This window comes from Leptidea sinapis, chromosome 43 (genome assembly GCF_905404315.1).
Source record: "Leptidea sinapis chromosome 43, ilLepSina1.1, whole genome shotgun sequence".
Classification (NCBI taxonomy): domain Eukaryota; kingdom Metazoa; phylum Arthropoda; class Insecta; order Lepidoptera; family Pieridae; genus Leptidea; species Leptidea sinapis.
The window spans coordinates 7,791,813-7,819,345 of NC_066307.1; the positions used below are offsets into that span (position 1 = coordinate 7,791,813).

A 27,533-nucleotide genomic window follows, 5' to 3' on the forward strand; every position below is an offset into this window, starting at 1 on the left:
GAGAGGCGCGGGTACATAAATTTTGATAAAAAATTTAATTTGTACAGTTTACTGTCTATATTAATGTAGAAATTAAGAATTTACTTTTTTTATGTTTACGAATCCAGGGTTAAGAATTCAAGTATTGTTTTTGTACTGAAGCGAAAAACGTCAATTTAATGATAACAGTCCAACCAACTTTGTACAGTAGCGGTTATATTATTATCTTTTCGACAAACATAAAGAAAATACAATATAAAATTCAAGTAACATGGTCCTGAAATACTGTTAATGGTGGTCTTTCGTATCAGAATTGTCGTTTATCGTAATACTTATAAATACATCAATCATAAAATTTCCTCAGCGTACATAAATAATTTATAGGTAATTACAGTAAAATACAGATACAAGTACTTTTATATAATACTAGATGTAGCTCGCGACTTCGCCCGCGTAGATATAGAGATTTTAAAATAACAAGCAAGTTTGGGTTTGAAGATTATCTCGTGTCCTATTCCAGTTTTGTTTCCCGTTTTCGCTCCCGTTCCGAACATATTATTATATGAATCTTATTTCGAAAAAGATTGCTATTGCTTGCAAACTAAACCTTCTATATTGGTGTAGTTAGTTACAGTTTATCGATGTGAATTCAGTTTTTTACGAATTCCGCGGGAACCATATCCATTCCCAAGCTCTAGTCTATCCCTGTATCAACTTTCATCAAAATCGGTTCAGTAGCTCCGACGTAAAAGCACATATAAAATTTGAAAAACAAAATTTTATGAACGATGCGGGTCTCGAACCTACGACCTCCTGCGTTCCGTGCCGGTGCTCTAACCAACTGAGCTAACCGTTTGAGTGACGTATCGTCATAAAATCTTGTATGCTTTTTGTTCAACTCTCAGGTTGTGGCTTCATCTACATGATCTACTTAACAGTTGATAACCTGCTCAACCCCAATATTTGCATATTAGGAAATTGACTTGAGATGTCGCTCTTGTAAATCTAAACAATTTGTTATGAAAGCATAACAAATTGTTTAGATTTAAAAGTAAAGTGATAACCCTCACTTCTACGATTAATGCACAAATAAAATTTGAAAAACCAAATTTTATGAACGATGTGGGACTCGAACCCACGACCTCCGGCGTTCCGTGCCGGTGCTCTAACCAACTGAGCTAACCGTTTGAGTGACGTATCGTCATAAAATCTTGTATGCTTTTTGTTCAACTCTCAGGTTGTGGCTTCATCTACATGATCTACTTAACAGTTGATAACCTGCTCAACCCCAATATTTGCATATTAGGAAATTGACTTGAGATGTCGCTCTTGTAAATCTAAACAATTTGTTATGAAAGCATAACAAATTGTTTAGATTTAAAAGTAAAGTGATAACCCTCACTTCTACGATTAATGCACAAATAAAATTTGAAAAACCAAATTTTATGAACGATGTGGGACTCGAACCCACGACCTCCGGCGTTCCGTGCCGGTGCTCTAACCAACTGAGCTAACCGTTCGAGTGACGTATCGTCACATAATTTTGTAAGCTTTGTTCAACTCTCAGTAGGGATATATATTTCCTCATCGATACACAGCACTTCATATCTAAAGAGAGAATATTTTAAATGAATGCCTATATATTCCGAACAACAGTGAGACAAAAGCCATCATTACGATGACATTTTCTGCGCTGCAATGAAAAAACAAAAGCATTTCAAAATGGCGATTTGCAGTACATTTAATGAAAATCTTATTACCGGTATGCGCAGTTCTATTTTTAAATGAACAATGCTTTCGTCTGTGAAATTATTTCAATTAAACACAATTGTAATGCTTTAAAATATTTCGTATTGTTCTTATTTTTGAATCTACTTCAAAGGATTCTTCTTTTGAATGAAAAGAGAACCTTTAACATAATTATGCAATAATTCGACAATAAAAGGTTGCATTATAATTAATTAAATCTGTTTTCTATTTAATAATTTATTGTCTTATGAAATAGATGTATTCATAATGTTTATTTCGATAGCAGATACAAAAATTGTTATAAAGTTGAAATAAATTTGTGATCGGTTGACTTTTGTGAACTTTTACTATTTAACCGACTTCGAAAAAGGAGGAAGTTCGAAGGTTTGTTGATTTAAAGTATCTTTGTACCTTCAACCTAGACCAATAGGTAGAACGGTTAGCTCTCACCACAGAGCGCCCGGTTCGACCGTTTAGAACAATACATTTTGATTATATTTATATTCCATTGCGTATTTTGTACGATAGAACCACTGTGTATTATTATAAGCAGCAGTAATGAAACTCCGTATCAACGTTCGAAACAACGCACGAACACAGTTTCTTGTTAAGAATTGCGTCTGTGTGCGTGCGTCATTTAGAACTATTGGACGTAGTTTCCTTACTGTTTTACCTTATATAAAATAATAAAGTGGTAGAACACTATTTATAATTAAATGAAATGTTATTTTAGGGATATGGTCTATATTCAATACTTTAAGTATACAAATAAAACTGAAAACAAAATTTTATGAAAAATGCGGGACTCGAAAACGCGACCTTTCGCGTTCCATGCGAGCGCTCTTTCCAACTGAGCTAACCGTACAAATGACGTATCATCATAGAATCTTGTGGTTGAGGTTGTGGCTTCATCTACAAGATCTACTTTACAGTTTGTTACAGAAATTGAGTTGAGATGGCGCTCTTAAAAATCTAAGCAGTTTGTTATGTTTTTTAAAGTGTTAAATTTACTAAGATTTTACACTTTAAGAATCATAATAAATTATTTACTTGAAGTATTTTTACGCCATGTGGCATAGCCGTTAGACATTCTGTATATATACTGAGTCAATATTTCAAATTTTCTATGATCACTATTTGAATAAGGGTAACGTTATGGTGTTCTTCCTCATGGGAGTGGGATTCGATAATGACTTTTGTATAAAAGAGTATGATAAATAAAACGTACGGGTTAAGGATTGCCGGCCTTAGAAACAGGTGTACGTACTTTTTAAAAGGGAAGGGTCTAATTCAAATATTTTTATTCAAAATAGGATTTAAAATCACTCATTGAACGTCAAAATTACCACCCATATTCAAAAGAGACTGCCTCAGACCTGAGAAGAATGGGCGCAAGAAACTCAGCGGGCTTTTTTTTGCTTTTATATAAAATATGGATTACAATGTGATATCGTACAATAAACATTTATAATTAAAGAGCCTGAGGGTGTTCGCTTTATTCCCAGTCCGTGGTGTCATTAAGAAAATCGTTTATGCTATAATAATCTTTCCCACCCAAACGTTTTTTAACAATTCTTTTAAATTTCGTAACACATTTGTTTTGTACATCTTCTGGGATCATATTGTAGAAGCATATACATCGCCCAACAAAAGACTTACTAACTCGACCCAACCGAGTAGTAGGCATAAAAAGTTTATGTTTGTTCCTGAAATGTTTGTTCATCTGAAAACATCGCGGAAGGAAGCTTAATTTAGTAGTAATAGCTTAGTCTTAGTAAAAACAATATATTTCTGTCTAATTTTATAATCTTCTAAGGTACATTCATTTATCGCTGTAGTTAAACTTACAGCCTAACTTCACGGGCTTGTACAGCGGGAAAACATAACCACCACGCCCTAACTTGTGCATACAAATTACGTGCTCACCTGCAAAGTCCAGTCTTCAGAATGTGGTAAATGAATGGCTCTAAACCGTTGGTCGGTCGTGTAAGTATACCTTCCAACCGTGAGCAAATGGATGTCCCTGTGTCTGACCCAGGAAACTTGCATGTTTAGCTGAAACAAATTGAAATATTAAAGTAATATGGTAAATGGATTCCGGCAGTTATGTTGTCGTGTCAAACTATAACTGGAAAATACACGTGGGAATAGTTACGTTTTATTTGCAGCATTACGATGCCTGATTGACATGTGATATGTGTGGGACGAGATTTAGAATGTTTTCGTATTATTGGAATGATTTATGACAAGAAGGGGCAATGCTAACAGCTTTTTCTATATTTAAATCTCAATTCTAAAATGGCGATTCGAGATTATGATTACAGTCCATTTACTTTTTTATGAGAATATGTTATGAATTGTGATGAAAAAGTGTTTTTTTATTGAACCATAAATAAGTGGCACCTGTAATAATAATAACAATATAATACTTGCTTTTGCCATTTCATTAACCGACCTATGGGCCGTTTTAGTGGTCTCTTTTTTGATAATTTCTATGAATGATACATTTGAATTTTATAGCTTGACATATGCACATGCGTATCCAATGTTCCAAAAAATCATAGAGATCGAATATTGAAAATGACTGTTAACGATCTCCTTTTTAAATCCATTAATTGGATGACATATCGGTATTTTAGAATTGGTTAATTTGTATGATGACTTCGGGATACAAATCTGAGTATTTGTGCTCAGTAGCATCGTAATTAATTGAGTTATTATTAATTATTAAACAGCCATCCCCTAAATTACATTAATTGTAAGAAGGGTCGTACTGGGCGTCATTAATAGAGCACGGCAATACTTCAAGCCGGCCCACATACTAGCGCTCTACAAAGCGCAGGTCCGGCCACACATGGAGTATTGCTGTCATCTCTGGTCTGGCGCACCCCAGTATCAGCTCGATCCATTTGACCGCGTGCAACGCAGAGCAGCTTGAATTGTCGGGGACCCAGTGCTCTGTGAACGGCTGGATCACTTGGCGTTGCGTAGAGACGTCGCTTCATTGTGTGTCTTCTACCGCATTTATCACGGGGAGTGTTCCGAAGAGCTGTTTAACCTGATTCCTGCCGCCGCATTCCACCTTCGCACGACACGCCACAAGTTAGGATATCATCCTCAGCATCTGGATGTGTGACGGTCCTCCACAGTGCGGTTTTCAAGGAGCTTTCTTCCACGTACTACAAAGCTGTGGAATGAGCTTCCTTGTGTGGTGTTTCAGGGACGATACGACATGGGTACCTCCTGTGATTCCTCCGGTGTTGCAAGAGATTGTGGGCGGCGGTGATCACTTAACAACAGGTGACCCGTACGCTCGTTTGTCCTCCTATTCCATAAAAAAAAGGGTCTTCATGAAGCACTTCAAAAAAAGTCCTATGAAGATACAGAATAATTACTAACAGTGTTGAAATAAACATTATCTATATTTTATTTGTATTAGTTAATAGTCATTACATTGAAGACATTGTTTACTTATATGCTTAACCTGTAGATTAATTTATACCTTTTTACCTTATTAAGTTAATATTTTTTGTGATTATTTAGTTTTAATATCAGCTCTTTACGCCTGAAACACAGGATTATCTAGTTCAAGCACAGTGTTAACTAGATTTGAGGTAAGACTTGTATTATTATTCGTATTTTGTAATTTAATAAACTTTTAATAAATAAATTGAATTGAATTGAAGTGGTGCTGTAGGTTAAGTAATTTTAAGGCATACGGTTCGGAAAACTTTCGTTGGATGATTACCAGGGTACCACATCACATCATATACAGTACAATTTTCTTAATCTTATGTTTCAATTAGTAGTTCTAAAGTATAGGACAATTATGGTGAACATAAAAATTACAAAAAATTCTCCCTAATTACTTCTGAAAAATAGAACTAATACTATTGCTACAATAAAAACAAAATAAAAAATGAAAACACATATTTTAAATTTAACTTATAAATTAAAATAATGGAGACGAAAAAAACAGAAAAACTACTTATTTAACAAATGCAGATTGAGTACCAGCTAAGTGTTTAACAACACTTTCTTTAAATAGTTCAAGGGATTTGAGCTTCTACATTGTCAAATGCTCACTAAATTTAAAGTACATTTTGGCACATAAATAAACAACGATAGACGATCATATTTAATAGCTCGTTGTACAGTCAAGTTGTACTCATAGCCCAGGGCCTAGTGTAATGTACTTGGAGCCTACGCCGCAGTTAAGGAGAAATCTACGCTACTAGCGTTGATCTATGAATGCTTAGCGCGAGAGGCGTGTACAAATATGGACATTACATCAAATAACAAATCATCGGTCGATCTTCTTTTTCATAGCTTCACTTTCATCAAATCTATAGGATTACTCTTAAAATTCTGTGACGTTTTACTACCTTTTCAGTAAAAAATCACTAACCTATTTAATTCATATATGAACATCTACCTATATTAGAATAAGTTATGACATTAAAAATATTTTTTTATGGAAAAGGAACGTACAGGGTCACCTGGTTTTAAGTGATCACCGCTGCCCACATTCTCTAGCAACACCAGAGGAATCACAGGAGCGTTGCCGGCCTTTAAGGAAGGTGTACGCGCTTTTTATGAAACACAGAAATTTTAAATTTAACTTACCTACTCGTGTTTCAAAATAGTTCCCCTACTTACAATGTTATAAATGTGAATGTTTGTTTGTTACGCTGTCACGCCTAAACCACTTAACCGGTTTTCATGAAATTTAGTACGGATATAGACAAGAGCTTGGGAAAGGAATAGGCTACCTTTTATCACTAATAAAAGGCTTGGTGGGGTTGAAATAAGGGTGGACATTTGTATGAAAGTTCGTCATTATCGAAGATAATACCATGAAAATTTGTATTAAGAAATAAATAAATATTGAATTTAAATTCTAGTGTTTTTAAAATTAAGACCTGTGTGAGGATGAAAGTTTTACAGCTGGTAGCTTATAAAAACGTATTAACTACAGCGGTTTGTTGTGTATTATTTGCAAAGTGAGTATTTTAAAAAGTAAAAGTTGCTCCCCTAAGTAATTACTTTATAGGCAGATTGAAGTAAAAATATTTAATTATTAAATTTTTATAATTTGAAAACTCACAAGTGCTAACCTTGACTGGTCTGCCGGCAATCACGTGATGATTGCCGGTATACGCTTATTTATCGTGGAGATGTTCTGCTTATAGATTTTTTTGCTTATTTTACTTATAATATATGAAATGGCGCTTGTCGTAATACTAAATACTTTGTTTACTAATTTGATTATCCAGCCGACAGACTTTGTACTGCCTCAATCGATAAATAAAAGACCTAAACTTTTGAATGTAAGTACGTCAAATATTATTGTTTCCGTTCTGAAATTTAATTTGTGACAAAACTAAAGATATATCAAAATACATAAACATAATCTGATAGATAGTTAACAAATGTAGTCAATCAATTAACTATAGTAAGCTAAAATTAAGTTTATTTTTACCTCCTGAGAAAGTTAGAAATATATAAAAATCCTAATTAGTTATTCATTTTAAACAATTCTTTTAATTTGATTTCTGAACGACGTGTCCCAGCATTTTCATATTTATTCACCTTTTAAACCTTCCCTGGACTTCCACAAACAATTCAAGACGAAAGTTAGCCAAATCGGTCCAGCCGTTCTCGAGTTTTAGCGAGACTAACGAACAGCAATTCATTTTTATATATATAGATTATGCTATACACATAAGAAGTGTTTATTTTCTAATATGAACTTATTCTTGCAGTTAACTGTCAGAAGAATTAAAATGTCAGAAAGTTTATTAAATTAATATTATAAAATTATTCTAGATAGACTGTAACAGCAGTGAACACGTCAAAAATAATAGCGGTGAACTGTTTGCCTCTATATTCAGCGAAGCACGCACACTAGAACAAAATGACTGACATATCGTCAGTGTAAGAACCTGGCCTGTTATCATGCGTAGCCAAAGGGGACTAGAATTTAAAATTATCTAAGAAAATTATACAATAGCTTCAGTAATCATGACGTTTGCAAAAACTTTGAAATATTGGTTTGCTCAAAAGTCTTCGAAAAATTATGAATATCTCGTGCTTTGTCTGTAATAAAAGACATTTAAAAGAAATAATATGTTAAGCCACATAATATATATTTTCATATTAAAACAAATTAATCCATTTACAGGAAAGTGGAGCACAGCCCTAATAACTACGACCTTTGATCGAGCGATCCCAGATCTCGTGTATTCAGCACTATGTTATTAGATTTACAGCCCATATACTATAACCTCTGTCAGAATGGTGCCAGTAAAAGAAGGAAATATGACCTCCAATATTTTATATCTACGACTGTTTGAGCAGATTTTATTAAAGTCTATATAATAATTTATTTTGTTTAGTTGTGAGTTATAATTGTTGTATTGTTTTGGGTCATATATCATTTACCGTTTTATATAAAACTTAGCAAGGAAAATGTTGAAAAATTTAACTCAATCACAAGTCTGTTATACGAGTATTGAAGTTTTAAATAGTAACTAACTAATACCTAATCAGTATAACAAGCTGTTTCAAAGTTGTCCCTTTACAAAGTAGCGGTAGATTCAATAAGAAAAAAAAAATGATATTGATAAGTGTCATTTCAGTGGCCTACATGAATAAAGTGATTTTGATTGGATTTATCATATACTTCAAAGTTGGGGCTCGCTCTTATTCTATACTCACAAAATAAATGCTTATAGCGTAAATAAACTTTCACTTTAAAAGAAGTTTATTGCTAAATATTAATGAGCCATAAATACTACCTATGAAAATATGAAAACTCCACAAAAATCTGCAAATTTCAAAGCAAATAACCTTTATTCAAATCAAAACTGATCATTATGAATCATAAATAAAAAGTAGAACGGACTGTGTACTAGACAGCACTCCAAATGTCCTAACATAAATCAAACAAAAAAAGTTAAAGACATTTTCAAAACAACATTAGCATAACACTGATATTGTTGAAACGTTGGCTGTATACTGGATTAGATAGATAATAACCTCATTATGATAGCTAGAGAGGGCGTTGTTATCGTAAGAGATGAATTTAAAAGCGTGGACTCCAGCCATCTCGTTAGCACAACTTGTTATTTATATGAAAGATGTGCCTTCGCGGCCTAATGAGACTTTTATTTAAGTTGCTCTTACAATAGTGACTCTAAACATACATTGTGCTATTGTTACAATTCATTGTAAGCGACTAGATTGTGGTACTCCACGTAATTCGGATTCTTTTTGAAAAATATCTCGTAAACCTGTTAGCTTGGCTTATGTATGGCCTGGATTTTGTCTAGAATGAAACACCTGTGCTTAGATTATTTTTAGGCGACCTGGATATAAATTGTTTTTTCAACTTTATAAGCAGAATAAATTTGCGATGCTGTATTTCAGCAAAGGATTACGGAGAATGGAGGGATTTGGTGTGATAGTTCAATAAAAGAATAGTAATATAAGAAGATGAATGATTAAGAGTAATAGAACATAGATTTTGTAGAAGTTTTCAGACTATGTATCTGGGAGCAGAAAAATGTCTAGCTGTAGTAAAATCAGATATCGAAAATCAATTCGAGATTGAATTATTGGTTTAAAGTCTTTCTAGCGTATGTTTATAATTTTACTTAATAACAATATGAAAAACGTAACTTGTATTTCTGTATGCTTGTGTACTTCAAGTTTCTCTTTGGAAATATTATGAAATTGAGAATTGCAGTCAAAAATTTCTTCTTTAATTTCTTCACTAAGAATTTTCAATGTTCACTTATTTAATATTTTTTATTAAGTATCCTTTTAATTTTTTTTTAAATCTTATTTTTAGCATCATCATGGCCTTTGTCTACCAGTGGACGTCTTTCGGCTGATAATGATGAAATGACGATGATTTAACTAATAATAATTAAAATATATAACTAATATAACTTTTGGCACAATTTGGTGACATTAGTATTTTATATTGGAACATTTGGAACTATGTACTTTGATATTATAATCATAGTTTTATTAGCATATTATTTTAGGCAATATGATCATTATACATATTTTATATTTTGATAAAATACAATAACTATGTTTCGTAATATTGCAAAATATCAATGTTGATCCATAAAAAGCTTTTGACACAATTCTCCAACGACTCTCCTTTGTATTTGTTGTTTACTCATTTAAAGTAAAAGATGCAGGGCAAGTGCACCATTTCGGAAACTCAATAACATGTTAATTTTTATAAGAGAAACGATTATCCAATTACTCAATCAATTTTTGTGCTATGAGCTGACCAAGATATATTTGACGTCAAATGAAATATGTCTACGACACAAACAGCGGTTTTATATTAATTTTACGTTCTTGTTAAAATTCTGAGTTAGTTTTCTACTAAACAAAATTTGCATTGAACTAGTCTTTATTTTTTGTGTAAAATTTTAATACTTACAGTTTTGTTTCCCAGGTTTTTCACTCTGCAATTGAGATATGCAGTTTTTCCCAATAGTGCAGTTACATTTTTGGAAGCAGCCAGGTCGAAATATGGTCCTGTTTTAGGAGTGTGTCTCGATGCATCGACACCAGTTCGTATTGCGTTGTCTGCAGCTGGTGGTACTGTGGCAGAGGTGTTTGATGGTAATCCTTTACCAAGCTCTCTTTGTGCAGACGATACTGTAATCAAATAAAGAAGAACAATTATTATCTTATATTCTTTTTCAATAAAAGTAGGGTCCCCTATTGGTAATAATTGAATTACAGCTTCAACAATCGAATTGTTTTAGACACAAACCGTTTACTCGTTAATTGTCAAGTTGGTTGTTATTCAAAGGGTGCTGAAAGTATTGAGCATTTTTGGAATCCGGTCATCTTTGATAAAGAATTGGTCTCCGCTGGGCTGAAACTAGATACCGCACTACCTAAGAATAATAGCTTTTTTATTACGGCACCTATTATTTATTTATTCATAAAGGCTTACCAACTAAATACAATTTATTAACTTATGCACTTAGAATTAAACAAATATAATAAAATAGTTTAAATGTACTTAAATTATAGGTAGGCACAACATTACTATAAGTGATTACTATTAAATGCTTGTGTGGCATCTTGACACTCAATGGCATCTTTCAAATTTTGTAACATACGCTTCGTGTTATTTTCAATTGTTTCTAAAAAAAAACAAAACACTGATTATATATGATTCCAGTGTTTTTTCTTATTTCTTGTAGTATTCTTTTTACAAAGTTTTACTACGCAATCCGGCATTTTAGTTTCAATTATTAGCAAAGCTTAACAGAACATATGGCACGTCAATGTCACAAATTGTTCGAGACTGGCTCGAGTACGCCCGCTTGGGCGTAGTATTAGTTGCTGCACTGACGGGCTACAAAATTTCAGTCATTGAGATGAGGCTTACTGACAGCGGAGTCTAAGTGTCAAGGTTTTACGTTGCCATTAAAAATAAATATTATTTTCTAATCATTATCTCATGGTTATTATTAAAATCTCATATGTTATGTAACCTAACTTCTAACATTTAGTTACTCTATTAACTTAAACTTTTGTCATAAATAATTTAATGTCGAAAATGTGAAAGTTAAATTTTAAAAAAAAATATGTCTTATCTATTTGCCTAACATTGTATTGCATTCTGTAGCTACCAAAATCATTGTGTGTATGTACCTACTTTAATTGTTAAAATATTAATTTCTCATGTAAGTGACAATAGGTCTTAATGAGAATAAAGTTATTTAAACCTAAAAATGAAACACATTACTAATAATATATATTCGATCCTTTACCAAGTAAATATTGTTTTGAGCAAAAACCTTAATCAAACAAAACTTTATAGTAATGCCGCAAACCTGACATGTAACTCTGAATTACTCACAGATATGGTTCCTAATTGGTAATATGCAAGCCAATGGCACTATATCTAGTATTTGAGTAGAAGATAGCCCACATAAATAAAAGTGACCATTTCGACTAAGCGCGAATTCAACCAAACTGGAATAAGTTTTTACTTGCAATTAACTACTGCTGAACTATGATTAAAGTTAATTTTGACTTTTTACCAACCACAATCCTAAGAATAATAAAACTATACAATAGTTTATATTGACATGGACGATTTTAGTAGTATAAAACGTTAAACCGAGAATTACAGTTGTCAGAGAAGAGATGTCACATGTCAGCTAAAAGACGAATAAAATTAAACAAGATGTCAACATTTGACATTTCACTCTATTATACTACAAAATAAAATTGATATGGCATTCATGTCACGTTAGAAGAAACAATAGAATATGGATTTTTGTTGGTTTATATATTCGTTCAATTTTCGTTCATCATTCAATTTTATACCATAGGATAACTATACCGTGATAGCTTGCTCTGAAAGTACGTTAGAAAAACATAAACGTAAAAATATCCAAGGGATAAATTCAAGGAGATAAATTATTCCCCTATGGTTATCCTCGTGTAACATCGTGTTTGGTTGAACCCGCCCTAAAACAAACACAGTTTATTTTAACTCGATCAGAACTCCGTACATGTCAATGTTAATATATCGTTTTACCACATTGTCATCATAACATCTAAGAGCCCAAATTAAGCGTGACATTTTGGCCGAATATTGCACGGTCGTGTTTAATTTACGAGACCGTTCAAGTGGAATTTGCTGAAAGCACTCTCGTATGAGTGCGTTTATAAAATCAACATGACAGGGTTTTATACTCTATCAAGTTTCATTGATTTAGAGTTCGTTCTCCTGTTTTTATTATAACTTTCAATAAAAGTGTTAATTTTGACGATTGTTACTCATGAAATTGTAGTCTATATATAAGACTTTAAAGTTAAATCGAGTTTCATTTTCGAGGTTCTTTTAATTCAGAAATTAGCCTCAATTTTTTTATGAAGAATTTTCTCTAAATTTCTAATACTCGCGTTACTAAAAGACAACAGTTAATAATATTCTGGTCTGTTGGCAAATGTATGAACGGATTCAATATTCAATATTCGGAAGGATTCAAAGCTACACATATCTAAATATAAAGAGAACACTCCATCGCTTTAACGACTAAACCAACCATCTGGATGCCACAAGGTCTTTAAATTTTGGCATCATTGGTAATTGGCATGAATTTAGCATAATTAAATAAGGTAGTTTGTTAATTTGTCACTGGAAGTAGAATATATCTGATTTTTCTTCTGTTATACAAAATATATCCACACAACGCCAGTTCCAAAACAGCGCAATTTACAATTACTTCTTTGTGATATCTCTCTTGTGTGTCTTCCTAATATCTATTTAAGTATATTTATTATGATTTGTTTTCGCAATTAAATTATAGTCTTGTATTCAGTGATTAACTTCCATTGAGTAAGTTGGTCTTTTTTGCTATTAAAAACGTATATTACATGCGTAAAGTTTTTATCTGTCTTTTATATTTATCCTTTCTCGTCCACCTTACATCTAGGTGATAGATATAAAATACCATTTGTAAGTCATATTACTATATTTAGACCTATATTTATAGTATAAACTTAATATTGATATCTGTCTTATTTCATTTTAATTTTATTTATACTTTAAAAATTTCTTGAGTCGACTATATCTTTACACATATAAAAAGTATAACAAAATATATTTATATAATAATATTGTGTAATTACCTTGATGTATCTACCACAGAAGGGAATTTTTATTATAGTATCAAAATAAGCTGCACAATACAATGCTGTCAAATTTAAAGGAAAATGCCGTACTTAAAAATTAAATATTTTGTCAAATAAAATTAAAAGTCAACTCGATATTTATATTGTAAATAATCCCTTAATCGTCACCTTATTTATAGTCCTTTAAAAGCAGAAGGATATTAGACATTACATCGACGTAAACAAAATTGTCTACGGAGATTTGATACAAAAATAAACAATGATTTTATATTCAAAAAGTTACGAACTTTCACAAACAAATTATACTTACAAAAATTCAGGTGAACTTAAGTTGTTATAAAGTTTATACACTGGCTTTAAGTTGTAAATCCTTTTAAGTAATTTGATGGTCTCGTAGTCAAATTTATAATTTACTTTAAGTTTTAAATATAATTATACTTACTTCTTTTAGTTAAGCTTTTAAGTTGCTTGAAGAAAAATGAAAATAGTTCTCAAGTTACGCCGTTCTCTAGACTTAGTAGATACTTAAGAAGGATTTTTCGAAACTTAATATCTAAAGAGAAATTGTTTGTCGCAGTAATAATATGCCTTGAAACGTAAATGGCTTCATTCACAGAGATATATTACGTCAGCACGTGTCTAGATCAATACTTACAACCTATTCCCAATTTGTAACTACACATGCTTTTTAAGATATTATTAAAATAATAATAATTTTACTTTATTTTTAACAATAAAATCTATTTTTTTTACACTATTTTCAATTTAAATTTATTTTCTATTTTTTAGTTGAATGTTATAAAAAGCGTGCTTTTAAGTTTTTTTTAACTATTATTATTTTTCATTTTTTAGTTAAATTTTCTATAAAAGCGTATTCTTAAAACTATTAAGTACTTTAACATCAATTCCTGCCTTATCGGCTATAGATGAAAATTATATAAATTAACAAAAATCATTTTTTGCAAATTGAAAAATTTAATAATTTTATCAAATTAGTGTAATGTCATCGGTCCTCGACAAATCTACAAAGTTTGAACACAATCTAGCCGTTTAAAGTGGGTCAAAATCGCGCCCAAAGAAGTCGGTTACAAACATACAAACATACAGGTGAAGCTAATATAAAGCGTATAAAAAGGTTAAAAATTTACCAAACTTGAATATTGTTAATATTTAATACTAGCTTTTGTCCGCGACTTCGACCGCGAAGATAAAGGGATTTTAAAAATAATAAGCAGTTTGGAATTGAAGATTATCTCATGTCCTATTCCAGTTCCGGTTCCCGTTTTCAATCTCGTTTCCAACAAATTATTATGAATCTTATTTCGAGGAAGATTGCTATATTAACTAAACCTTAATCACTATTGGTATATAGCTCATCGAAGTAGACGTGAATTTCAGTTTTTCACAATTCCCACGAGAACCATAGAGTTTTCTGGCCTAAAATGTCCTTTTCCAAACTCTAGTCTAGTCTAGTAAAACATGTTGTATTAAAAAAATAATGATTTGTCTGCTAATAGCTAATTAAAAATTTAGAGAATGTATACTTTCGGAAAATGCTTGTGAAAAGCAATCTAAGCATCCATAAAACACCATATTACAGAGTGAAGTGAAGCCAGGAACGAAACAAAGTAACGGTAACGAGGGTGTCCGAGCGCATGAACGACCGCGTTTGTACAAACATCTGTGGTTAGGGGAAATCACTGCGCTCTCTGAAAAAAAAAGACAGTTACAACTTAAGTTAACTATAAGAAATACTATCAATAAGTAGGCAGTAACCGAAACTTATATCAAAAATCTGTATCTATCCTATATCAATCCTAATTCTCCTATTTTAAGTATCAAAGACCATATATATTATATATAACGTCGACATCGTTAAATATCATGAACACCAAGTCAGATTATTGAGTATTCGTCTTAGCTAGGCTTTAATTAGCATGCGGTGCGAGTGCAGGCAAGCGCGGGTGCCGGGCAAGCACCGAGCAGGCAGTCGGAGAAGAGCTATCGAGCGAGGCGGTTGTGTCGCACGCGATGCCGGGAACACTACGTTATTATTACATAATCATAAGGCTTTGTGAAGTATACCTGCCACCAGCGATTGTAACTTTTGTTGCTTTTAATGATATCCTTGTGTTTCTAAGACTGTGTTTTACTTGCTGTCGTGTTCAACGCCCACAATGGACTATGACGAAGATCCAGACCATGTGACCAGCCTAACTCCTATACTTACTAAATATTTCTATAGATATATATAAAGAAATCTAATGCAATGGAAGGAAAATGTTAACAACATGCAGGATCAAATTAATTAAGTTACAAGCTCAAATAAAAATGTCGATATGAACACGTATTTACGATAATGATGATTAAAAGAAAACTTATTCACTGTAAAACTTCTAAAGTTATTCAGTGCCGATCAATATGATTTACAAAAGTTACAATAGCATTCAAATGAGTATAACAATATTCAATAACAATAAACTTAGAAACATTAGTCCCAATTTTCTTTATCATTGAAATATTCTTTCACATTATAATAGGCCTTGAATGTTAATTTATTTTTTACGATACTTTTAGTATTTTTTTTTATTTGGTAACATTTTAATATAAGAATAATTTATTTACATTGATCTTTTTACAAATGCATTGTCATTTAATTACATTAAGTTTAAATATTTTACAAGCTTATATATAAGTATGACTAACTCATGATTGCCATTGAATCGCCACACTAGTCGGAGACTGTATCGTGGGATCAAATAAAGATATGGTTAACAGTAAACCATTATCTTGGTAGTCACCATTGGCATTACTATTACAAATTATTATTATATTTTTTGAAGAATATTATTTGAAGGCACTATATACAACTGTAAAATAATAATTTAATTAAAAAACTACAAATTTATCAATACTGAATTTAAAAGAAAGTAAAATAAAAATAAAGTATCAACATGTGTGTGTGTGTGTGTGTGTGTGTTTGTATACATGTATATACATGCATATCATTTGGGAGTTTTTAGATACTAAAACAAAATTCACTTTAAAAGATTTAGCAACTTTACGGAGCCTAGTATATGGAAATATATTAAAATTTCAGTTCGAAAAATTTACCCATACTTATCTACAAGCCAATCAGTATGAAAGAAGGATACTCATAATCCTTCACCAGGTTTTTTAATATAAACAAAACCACTTGTAATAAAAAAAGAATGTATATAAAATAGAAAGCGTAATGCGTCATTCGCCCGAGGTCATCTCTACATTTTAACCCAAGCCTAATATTTGCTTAACTGAAGGCTTTCTTACCAAGGGCTTTTAGTATACGCACTTACATGATGAATAAAATACTGGAGCTGTAGTAAAATAATGGAAAACAAATAAAGGTCTTAAATTTATTAGCTTTTCATATATATTGATGTGTTTGCTTTACTCTTCGATTCTATTTAATTTTCCACTCTCCACTATGCAATATAAACGTGACTCTAGACTTAATTTTAGCCCAGATTCTAACTGGAGCAGTTTATTGATATGATTATAAGGTTTCGTACTTAAATTAAGGATTGGTCTCTGCTGCGCTCCAACTAGATACCAGCGGCGTAGGCGCAAAGTGCGGCATCTAACACTGCGCCCAAGTGGGCGTAATCGAGCCAGTTTCGTGCAATATGTTCTGGTAAACTTTGCTAGTTGTTTGTAGTTTGCGGGTTGAGTTGGGTAAATTTTGTAAAAAATAATACTACAAGCAATGAGAAAGACACTGGGATCACATAATAACATCAGTAAGTATTTTGTGTTTTATTAATTTCAATGTAAAATACTCGAAGCGTATGTTACAAAATTTGAAAGATGCAAGCGTCTAATAGTTGCTGTAATAAAAAAGCTCCGTAATAAAGTTCTTAGGTAGTGCGATATCTGGTTGGAGCGCAGCGGTGACCAATCCTTAATCTGAGGTTTCGTACCTAAAAAAACAATTATAATATTATGTTTGTCTGTGTTAGTCCATCTGTATGTCCAATAATTATTTGTACTTCTCAGACACATTCGCTAACGTAGAAGTTAACATCAAAAAAGGTTATCATATATTTTTGTCGTTTTATTTCTATAAAAATAGATGATTTGCAATACAATCAGATGATTGTGCCGCATAAGTCATTATTTTACAAATATTACTGCCTTATTAAAATTTATCAAAAAAACCGAAGTTTTCACTCTGTTCGTTTGTTTTCTTTGTAATTTTTCTTTAAATTTATTGAAGTTTTTACTTTGCGGAAATCTTTTTCCAGGAAAAGGTTTTCTTTAGTGTTAATTCCGCCAATATTTATCTTATATATAAAATTCTCGTGTCACAATGTTCGTTCCCGTACTCCTCCGAAACGGCTTGACCGATTCTCATGAAATTTTGTGAGCATATTGAGTAGGTCTGAGAATCGGCCAACATCTATTTTTCATCCCCCTAAATGTTAAGGGTGGTCCACACGAATTTTTTTTTTTAATTTTTTTGACATTTTTTTTAATTTGTTTGATTATGAGTCAGCATTAAAAAATACATACAAATTTAAATGTTCACCCATCTACGATCAACAGTTGCTTTTGTATCGCGATTTTAATATCGGCAATACAACGTTTGCTGGGTCAGCTAGTAATATATAGTAAATAATATATAATAATAGTATATTGGCGGAATTAACACTAAAGAAAACTTAAATCATTTGTATTGTTTTGTAATATTTTTTCCGGTGATGTGCTAACTTCTAGGAATTATATTAATAATATTTTATAATTCACAATTAATAAACATTATTGATACTTATTTATGTTTTGTTAGCTATGACACACCAATGCTGAAGCCTTTGAAAAGATAAATAGTGAAAAAAATATTAGTAGGATGGACCCTATAGGAAAAGGAAGAGAATATAACAAAGAAAAGAAAAAATAATTTACGGGCTATCTGAGGTCGGGAAGTGGAAGTTGGTTATTAAGGGTAAAAAGCGGTTTATATCAATTTCCGGATAAAACTACAAGTCCTATGGAAAAGAGTTAAACAGCAGAGTTGTAGGTAATAAAAAGATTACACTATACAATCTTTTCACATAACCTCAAAATTTATGTGATACATTCAAATAACCAAGTTTTGGCTTTTTATTTTTAACTTTTACAAAAATAATTGCCATGACATTTGGTGAAAAGTTAAGTTTTATTATTTAAACATATTATTCCTATTTAAACTTGTAAGACATGTATAAATTTACATGGAAATCTTAATTGCATTTTTTTAATAATAATAATTTTTTATTACAAAGTATGTATACTTAATCTATACTAATATTATAAAGCTGCAGTGTTTGTTTGTTTGTTTGTTTGAACGCGCTAATCTCTGGTACTACTTGTCCGATTTGAATGATTATTTCAGTGTTGGGTAGTCCATTTATCGAGGAAGGCTATAGGCTATGTTTTTTTTTCAAAATTAGAGATCCGTAATAAAATTGCTATTTTGTAACACAAGGTGTAAACTATTGACAATAGAACAAAATGATGTACAGGCTATAATATAGGCAATATTTTATTACTTATAAAACTATCACGTGAATTATTCTTTATATGGCGAAACAACGTTTGCCGGGTCAGCTAGTATATATTAAGTATATACATACTTATATACGTAATATAAACGTCCATGACTCGGAAAGAATTTTGCAATTATAGTACTTATATTTATATTTAAAAGATGTACTTACATTTTTTTTGTCATTAGGTTGAATATACTTTTCTCATTCATCCACTGATTTTTTTTGGGTTTGCGTTACCTATTAAAGGTGGTGTACCTTTTTTACTACTTTATCATGCCTCGGTGAAGATTGGAATTACCATTAAAATTAAAGGGCGCAATTTATTTTGTCAATATTAATAGAATTTGCCGCTCTACCATACAACGCTGATGATGATGATAAAATTTTACTTGTGTCGTGTTGTCATCCACACAATACTGATGTCAGGGAACAACAAAAATGCTGGTAAATATTATGATCCATTGATTGTATTACAATAAATTATTTTGAAATAAATTTACGTGAATTTGTTCAACATTGAAATGCATTCGTATTCAAATAGTTTTTCTTTTTTAAAAACCATTCATACTCATATACAATGCAAATAGTTTCGCAGCATTTGAATAGGATGACATAAAACTATTTCCTATATGCCGTGCCCAATTTTATATTTTACCGACGAAATTGAACGCTTGCCTTGCTCGGATTTTTAAGAATGTATAAAACTTGAACAAAAAAAAAACTAGTAGGACAAATGGGTTTGAACCGGGGTCTTCTGCTTTCCGGACCTCCCAATGTCCCATCTGAGCTATTATTATATAAAGTGGCGAAATTTACCTTTGTATTTCTGATTAAAACACTGATAAAACTACATTTCTTAAAATTGAAACCTATTTCTCGCCCCCGAAATCCCCTTTGTACTAAATATTATGAAAATCGTTGGAGCCGTTTCCGAGATTCAGATTATATATATACAAGAATTGTTCGTTTAAAGATGCGAGAAAAGAAATATCCGGACGACCGAGCCTTGCTCGGATTTTTAAGAATGTACAAAACTTGAACAAAAAATAAATAAATAGGACATCTGGATTCGATCCGGGGTCTTCTGCTTTCCGGATCACCCAATGTCCCATTTGAGCTATAATAGTCTTGTATATAGTAACGAAATTTACCTTTGTATTCTAATGTTATTGTAGCTGTTTCTCATTCAAACATGGATAAAACCATTTTTTTAAATTGAAACCTAGCTAGATCGATTTCTCGCCCCCGAAATCCCCTTTGTACTAAATATTATGAAAATCGTTGGAGCCGTTTCCGAGATTCAGATTATATATATACAAGAATTGTTCGTTTAAAGATATAAGATAACGTTATAATATCAAGCGTCAAAGTATTAACTACCTAAGTACTAACGAAAAAATCGAATCGTGAACCACCATAATGTCATTTTCTTGCAATCATAAAAAAATAGCAGATAAAACTGACTAAAATTCTCACGGACATCTTCAACATTTTTATTTCATTGTATACCTGTTCTAGTCACATGACTTATTATGCGAATGAATTACGGATTCTTTGCTTAATGACGGGTGAAAAACTACCATTTAAAAATAATCAGCGTAAATTTAAGTATTAAAAAATTAATTTTATTTTTAATTTCGCAGCTCAATTTATTATCATTAATAGTTCAATTTTAAAATCAAGAAAAGTTTAAAAGTTTATTAAAGTCTTAGTATTTTGTTATTATCGATTAAAATAAAATAAAAGTAATAAATACTTAAAATTTTATGAACGATGCGGGATTCGAACCCATGACCTCCGGCGTTCCGTGCCGGTGCTCTAACCAACTGAGCTAACCGTTCGAACCTGAGAGTTGAACAAAGCAAACAGAATTTTATAACGAGGCGGTACTCGAACGGTTAGCTCAGTTGGTCAGAGCACCGGCACGGAACGCCGGAGGTCGTGGATTCGAATCCCGCATCGTTCATAAAATTTTGTTTTTCAAATATTATTTGTGTATTAATCCTAAAAGTGAGGGTTATCACTTTAAAAACATAACATATTATTAAATCCTTTTTTTAAATAGGGACCTTAAAGTATGTAATAATTACGAAGGTTACATCATAACCACTGATGATGTTACCTAAGAAAAGTAAAATCTTTTACTGTTAAGGGCCTTGTTTCAAATAAATGCTTATCATTTGTATTGTATTCAAATTATGTGGTTTGTTGACAGATATTTTTATACATAAGCCTTATTTAAAATATGTATTACAAGAACCGAAACATGATTAAAATAAACTTATTCGACAGAAAGTAATATCACATTTTTTTTTGCTGTTTTATTACCGACGCTGCAATATTTAAAGCTAAAATTGGGTATGGACTTGTACAGTATGTTACTAATATATTACGAAAAAAATTTCAATTAATTTCTGGATATTTTTACTAATTGAAAAAACAAAATTAATTGCGCATAAGTTAATTCCATTACAATGGCTCAGCTATCTCAATGTAACGCTAGTGTAGTTTATCCACGCCCGTCCTGTCTTAATCTTTTTAAATTTTTGCTCTAAACGAGCAATTCTTGTAAAAATTCTTCTAGCAAATGTCGCTATTGCTTTTGAGAGAATTTACTTCACTTGGAATTTTGTATAACTGTGTTTTCATGCCCGTCGTCTATTCACACCTCTTTTACGTCCGATACCTCTCTCATTTTAACAAGAATTTAAAAATTCTTGTAAAGAGATAAATCTCTTTCATTGTTTTGTACAAATATGGAACTTAACAATCATTTTACTAAACCTATGCAACAACAATTTCAAAAATTCAAATAACAATATAAAATATTGTACAAAACATAATTCACAATTTTCTTATAAAATACTATTATTGTATAAACATTGTAATGTCTGTCAGAGGAGCTGTATCGCTGTGAGCTTTATTATCTTAATGAAATGTTAAGCCACACCTTAGTTCAACCCAAACATAGTCTAATGCACACTCAAAGTCACCTTCAATTACTGTGTTACTAATATTACTAGCATTTTTATTACAATTATATTCGAACATTTTTATAACATCAAGACTTATATAATTCAGTTGTGGAATAAATGGAATGAAATTTATTGAGTCGTGGTTATAAAAGTGAATAACTTAAGAAAAATTTAATGAAATATTGTGTAATCGTTTTTATTATATCGATAATAAATTATAGTTTTCAAAACGATATTATGCGTACGACAATCTGTGTTAGATCGTTTAGTACATGGGTCTCAGTGAATCAAACCTGTGCAGATTCTACTGCGAAGCCGCTGAAGACCCCAATTACCATCCTCCTGGAATGCGAGGCCATTGCCAGAATCAGGCTGGGGTGTCTAAAAACATCCTCACTCAAAGCAGAGGACGTGCCCTGCCCGGACCCTCTGGAGGATCCTACGCTTCTTAAAAGTAAAAGGTCTAGAGAATACAATTGAAATGTTTGCGATCCTCGATTTTTTTACAGGTTATTATTTTTAGATATAAGAAATCGAGGGTAGGCACGCTAACATAAGCAGTGGGCACAATAGAACTTAGAATTTAAGTGCATTTTATGTGCACCAGTGGGAGGCATCGTTTGCACCAGATGCCGGCTAGATTATGGGTATCACAACGGCGCCTATTTCTGCCGTGAAGCAGTAGTGTATATGCATTACTGTGTTTCGGTCTGAAGGGCGCCGTAGCTAGTGAAATTACTGGGCAAATGAGACTTAACATCTTATGTCTCAAGGAGACGAGCGCAGTTGTAGTGCCGCTCAGAATTATTGGGTATTTCAAGAATCCCGAGCCGCACTGCATTGGTATGGGTAGGGCGTATCAATTACCATCAGCTGAACGTCCTGCTTTTCTTGTCCTTTATTGTCATAAAAAAAATCTAAATCCCTTAATCATCATAATAATAATAATCGTTTTATATATACACGATCAACAAATGTTTCCACAGATGTTTTTTAATAAGTTAATTTAAACTTGTTTAAAAATTATCCGATATTATCCATGGAAAATGAGGTTGAAGTGGCTATAGTGTCCATAGTCTGTTTGAATCCAACGATAAACTGGAGTAATGTTAGATTGGACTGTATGATGATAGAATGGAACCGATGCTAGACTCTCGCGGAGATGGCTGTGTGTATGTTTGCATCCAACTACAAATCCATTGAGTCTTGAAGTGGAGATTTCAAGAATATGCTTTTCTAATTCATTTTTTTATTAGTTTTTATAAGTCTGATGAGGAAAGTCTATGTAAACTTTAACATCTAATATAAAATATCAACTTTATCATATACCAGTGGGAGTATCCTTTGCACAGGATGCCGCCTAGATTATGGGTACCACAACGGCGCCTATTTCTACCGTGAAGCAGGAATGTGTAAATATTACTGTGTTTCGGCCTGAAGGGTGCCATAGCTAGTGAAATTACTGGGCAAATGAGACTTAACATCTTATATCTCAAGGTGACGAGCGTAATTGTAGTGCCGCTCAAAGTTTTTGGGTTTTTCAATAATCCTGAGCGGCACTGCATTTTAATGGGTAGGGCTTATCAATTACCATCAGCTGAACGTCCTGCTCGTCTCGTCCCTTATTTTGATAAAAAACATACAGGTAACTTACGGTTTTCACATATAGAAAGTCATAATCAAAATAATCACAATGCAGTGGGCATTGTAATAGACAGGGCGTTTCAATTACTATCAAGCTGAAGGTCCTGCTCGTCTCGTCCCTTATTTTCATTAAAAAATTCTTCTACTAGTAGACGTAAGATTGCTGATCTTGCTTACCTAGTCAAAATCGCTTCTAGTGCAGTTGATTGTCCTGTGCTTATAGAAAACATTTAACTCAGAATGCCTGCATTCCTATCTATTTTTTTTAATCCTTTCCTCAGTCTCCATCTATCACAAACAAAAATTCTTTATATTGCGAGCGAGTAACAACTTGACATCTCAAGCCAGGAATTCTTCATGTTAAAATACAATTATTTCACTTGAATTATATACCACTTCTTCTCTTTGCTTTGTTAATGTGTTTAAATTCAAAGTTTGTATGATACTGTTTGTGTTGCACTTACTGCATTTTCCTTTTTCTCTCTCTTTCTATATGTGAAAACCGATAGTTACCTGTATGTTTTTTATGAAAATAAGGGACGAGACGAGCAGGACGTTCAGGTGATGGTAATTGATAAGCCCTACCCATTAAAATGCAGTGCCGCTCAGGATTCTTGAAAAACCCAAAAAATCTGAGCGGTACTACAATTGCGCATGTTACCTTGAGACATAAGATGTTAATGCTCATTTGCCCAGTAATTACACTAGCTACGGTACCCTACAGTACTGTTAACACATTACTGCTTCAGTTCATACTTGCTTCAAAAATAGGGGCAGTTGTGGTACCCATATTCTAGCCAGCTTCCTGTACAATGGAGCCTCCCACTGGTACATATAATTGTTTGGCTGTAGGTTTAATTTTTAACGGTGTATGATAAATTATCCTAAAAAAAGTATCATGTGTAAGTCCATAGTCAAGGATGACATGAAACATGTTAGGGGGGTTTTACACAATAATTCATAATAAACCTCTTCCTATTCACAGGACGTAAATTGCTCGCGACTGTCACGGTTTTGCGCAACAATGTGAATGGACAATGCGCCTTTGTGCTAGAAGAATATAAAAATTATTATGATTTAAATGTTTGCGGAGTCTTACATGCTTTTTAATAGGTCGTTCAAAATTAGAGTAACTAACAACGTGTTTAGCAACCTAACTAAAATATCCATATAAGAGATATAAAAGATCTCAAATATTTTTATCAATCTATGCTTCAAACAGCTGTGTGGCTACTGGAAAATCTATATTACAACTAGTTTACCCGACAGACGTTGTTTTAAACTTAATAAATAAAGTAGGTACTGTTTCTTATGAATTTGTCAATAATATTTCATAACATCAAGAATTATTACGTAAGATATGCTCTCTGTTGTTATAATGAAATTGTTTCACAGCAGAACTGTCAAACCGTGTGTCACTAAATTATCTCATAAAAATAATAAGGGATCCCAAATTGAAATAAAAGCTATCCTATCTCTCTAGTTGGACTAAACTGCTCTCTAATAAGTAATCCTCATTAATATCCAATAGTTTAGTTTAGGATTTCACTGGGAAAAAGGATTAGGACACTTGAGTTATATAAATATACTAGCTGACCCGGGAAACGTTGTTTTGCCATATAAATGATTTTTAGAGTTTCTTGGACATTGCAAAACTACTTTATTTTTCTTAAATTAAAGAATTTTTCTAAAATAAACGTAGCCTAAGTTTCTCCTTATTACATCAGCTACCTGCCAATAAAAGTACCGTCAAAATCGGTCCAGCCATTTCAGAGATTAGCCGGAACCAACAGACAGACAGACAAAAATTGTAAAAAATGTTATTTTGGTGTATGTACCGTATTCATACACATGTAGTAAATAACGGTTATTTCGATATTACAAACAGACACTGCAATTTTATTTATACTTTATATGAATATATTAAGATGTATGATAATCTTAATGGAAAGAAACCGACACTGATATAATTTATCAGTGATCCGATTGACTATTTAAATACTGAAGCAAGCAAGCATTTCGGCTATCTTTAGAAAATGTTATATTTATTTAACATTACGAAGTTTGCGAGGGATTTAATTAATACTTCCCACACCATTTCACAATTGGATTACCAACATTGTATTTATGTATACGCTCTAAGGCTTTGAAAACGTAATAATTTATTTAATTAAGAGTAATTAATACACGATTATAATTATAATATTATATTCAATTGCAATCGTGTAATATAATAATTTTTAAAGTCTTGCTTGATGCATATGCAGAATTTCAACACTAATATAGTTTATGCAACACTACTAGCTGACCCAGCAAACGTTGTATTGCCGTATAAAGTAATTGAAAAAACTTTTGAGGTATAAAAATTTGATGCAATCGATTCCCGAACCTATCAAATATATCGTACTACAATTATTGTATTCGATTGCCATCTTGCAACCCTATAGCGGATTTGTGGATGGAACAGAATAATCGCGATACTAAAATTTGAAGTTTTATGTATTATTCTATGCTAAATCATAAAAAAAGTTATCATACAATAAAAAAAAGGGGGTGGGTCATCCTTATCAATTAGATGTTGGCCGATTCTCAGACCTGATATGCACACAAAATTTCATACAAATCGCGTGGTCGCTAACAATGGGCCTTATGAGGAAGCTCACTGTTGCTCAGCGGGGAATGGAGAGGGCTTGCTCGGAGTATCACTGCGAGATCGAATCAGAAATGAGGAGAATCGTATGTGAACCAAAGTCACCGACATAACTGAAGTGGCAGTGGGCAGGGCACATAGCTCGGCGGACAGATGGCCGTAGGGGTAGTAAGGTCCTCGAATGGCGACCCCGTACCGGAAGGCGTATTGTTGGTAGGCCCCCCACAAGATGGACCGACGATCTGGTCAAGATCACCGGAGTAGGTTGGATGAGGGCAGCGCAGGACCGATCGTCGTGGAGATCTTTGGGGGAGGCCTTTGTCCAGCAGTGGACGTCTTCCGGCTTAAATGATGATGTCACCCAATTTAACTCAATATTGCGCCAACCGATTTCTTTCTTTCTCGACTCAGTGTCAGCAAAGTTAGGTTTGTAACTATATTATGACCATAGTTGTATGTGCTTGTATCGCACGCGCAACGTGACAAGGCGAGAGGCGTGGGTGGGGCCGCGGCTTCGATGGGAGGACACGGATTCCAAAAATAACTATAATAGTAACTAAAATTAGATTAATTAATTGGATTGTATAGAAATACGCAATAACATTTTGACTTTCTTTTCATTTTGTTTTTTTGTAGTTGGTTGTTTTTTGTAAAAAAAAAATATCACAAGTTGTTTGTTTGAAATATATTTTGTTTAAAATAAATGAACAATAAACATCGTAGTCAATATTGATTTGTTTGCTAATTAATAAGCATTATTTTAAATAGTTATTATTATCAGAGTTAATAATCATGTCTTCTGAATTATGTTGTATTATTTTAACATCTTTTTGTATGATTTTCTAAGGTACAGTGTAAAATGTATTCCTTTTTAAATTTAACCACTTTATACGTACTTGTGAAGAAGTTATACAATTCATGTGTCTCATACAATGAGCGTAAGTTTACCAAGCTTTCAAAATGATTTGTGAAGTACAATGAAATAAACTAGAGTGTGCGGAAAATAATAAAAGTGACCATTACCGAAGTATATAACATGAGACAAAGAGCCACGCAGTCATAAATCTAGGAGTAATGCAAGAGTATTAACCATTGCTGTGTGGGTATTAAGAATAGAAATATTATACTGAAGTTTCATAAAATGTGTTGTCAGAAACGATAACATTGCCCCGCTCTTGAAAAACATGACAAATTGAGAACATGTTCTACATTAAAGGAAGGTAAGGATGTTAATGTTGCGTTGGTTGTCATAAAATATGTAGCTCTTTGATAATG

General features: G+C 32.4%; 1 protein-coding gene and 1 non-coding gene across 3 annotated transcripts in view; both read right to left on the bottom strand.

Moving 5' to 3' along the window:
* Nucleotides 1-27,533, bottom strand: part of LOC126976969 (uncharacterized) — a 127,784-nt gene that overhangs the window by 12,806 nt on the left and 87,445 nt on the right. For both annotated transcript variants that reach the window (XM_050825603.1, XM_050825602.1), the window contains exons 3-4: nt 10,196-10,416; nt 3,655-3,783 (exon numbers count right to left, since the gene is read on the bottom strand). In XM_050825603.1, the coding sequence (XP_050681560.1) occupies nt 3,655-3,783; nt 10,196-10,416 (350 nt within the window). The remainder of the gene's footprint in view (nt 1-3,654; nt 3,784-10,195; nt 10,417-27,533) is intronic.
* Nucleotides 1,426-1,499, bottom strand: Trnas-gga (transfer RNA serine (anticodon GGA)). Its single transcript has one exon. It is a non-coding gene; the product is annotated as a tRNA-Ser (tRNA).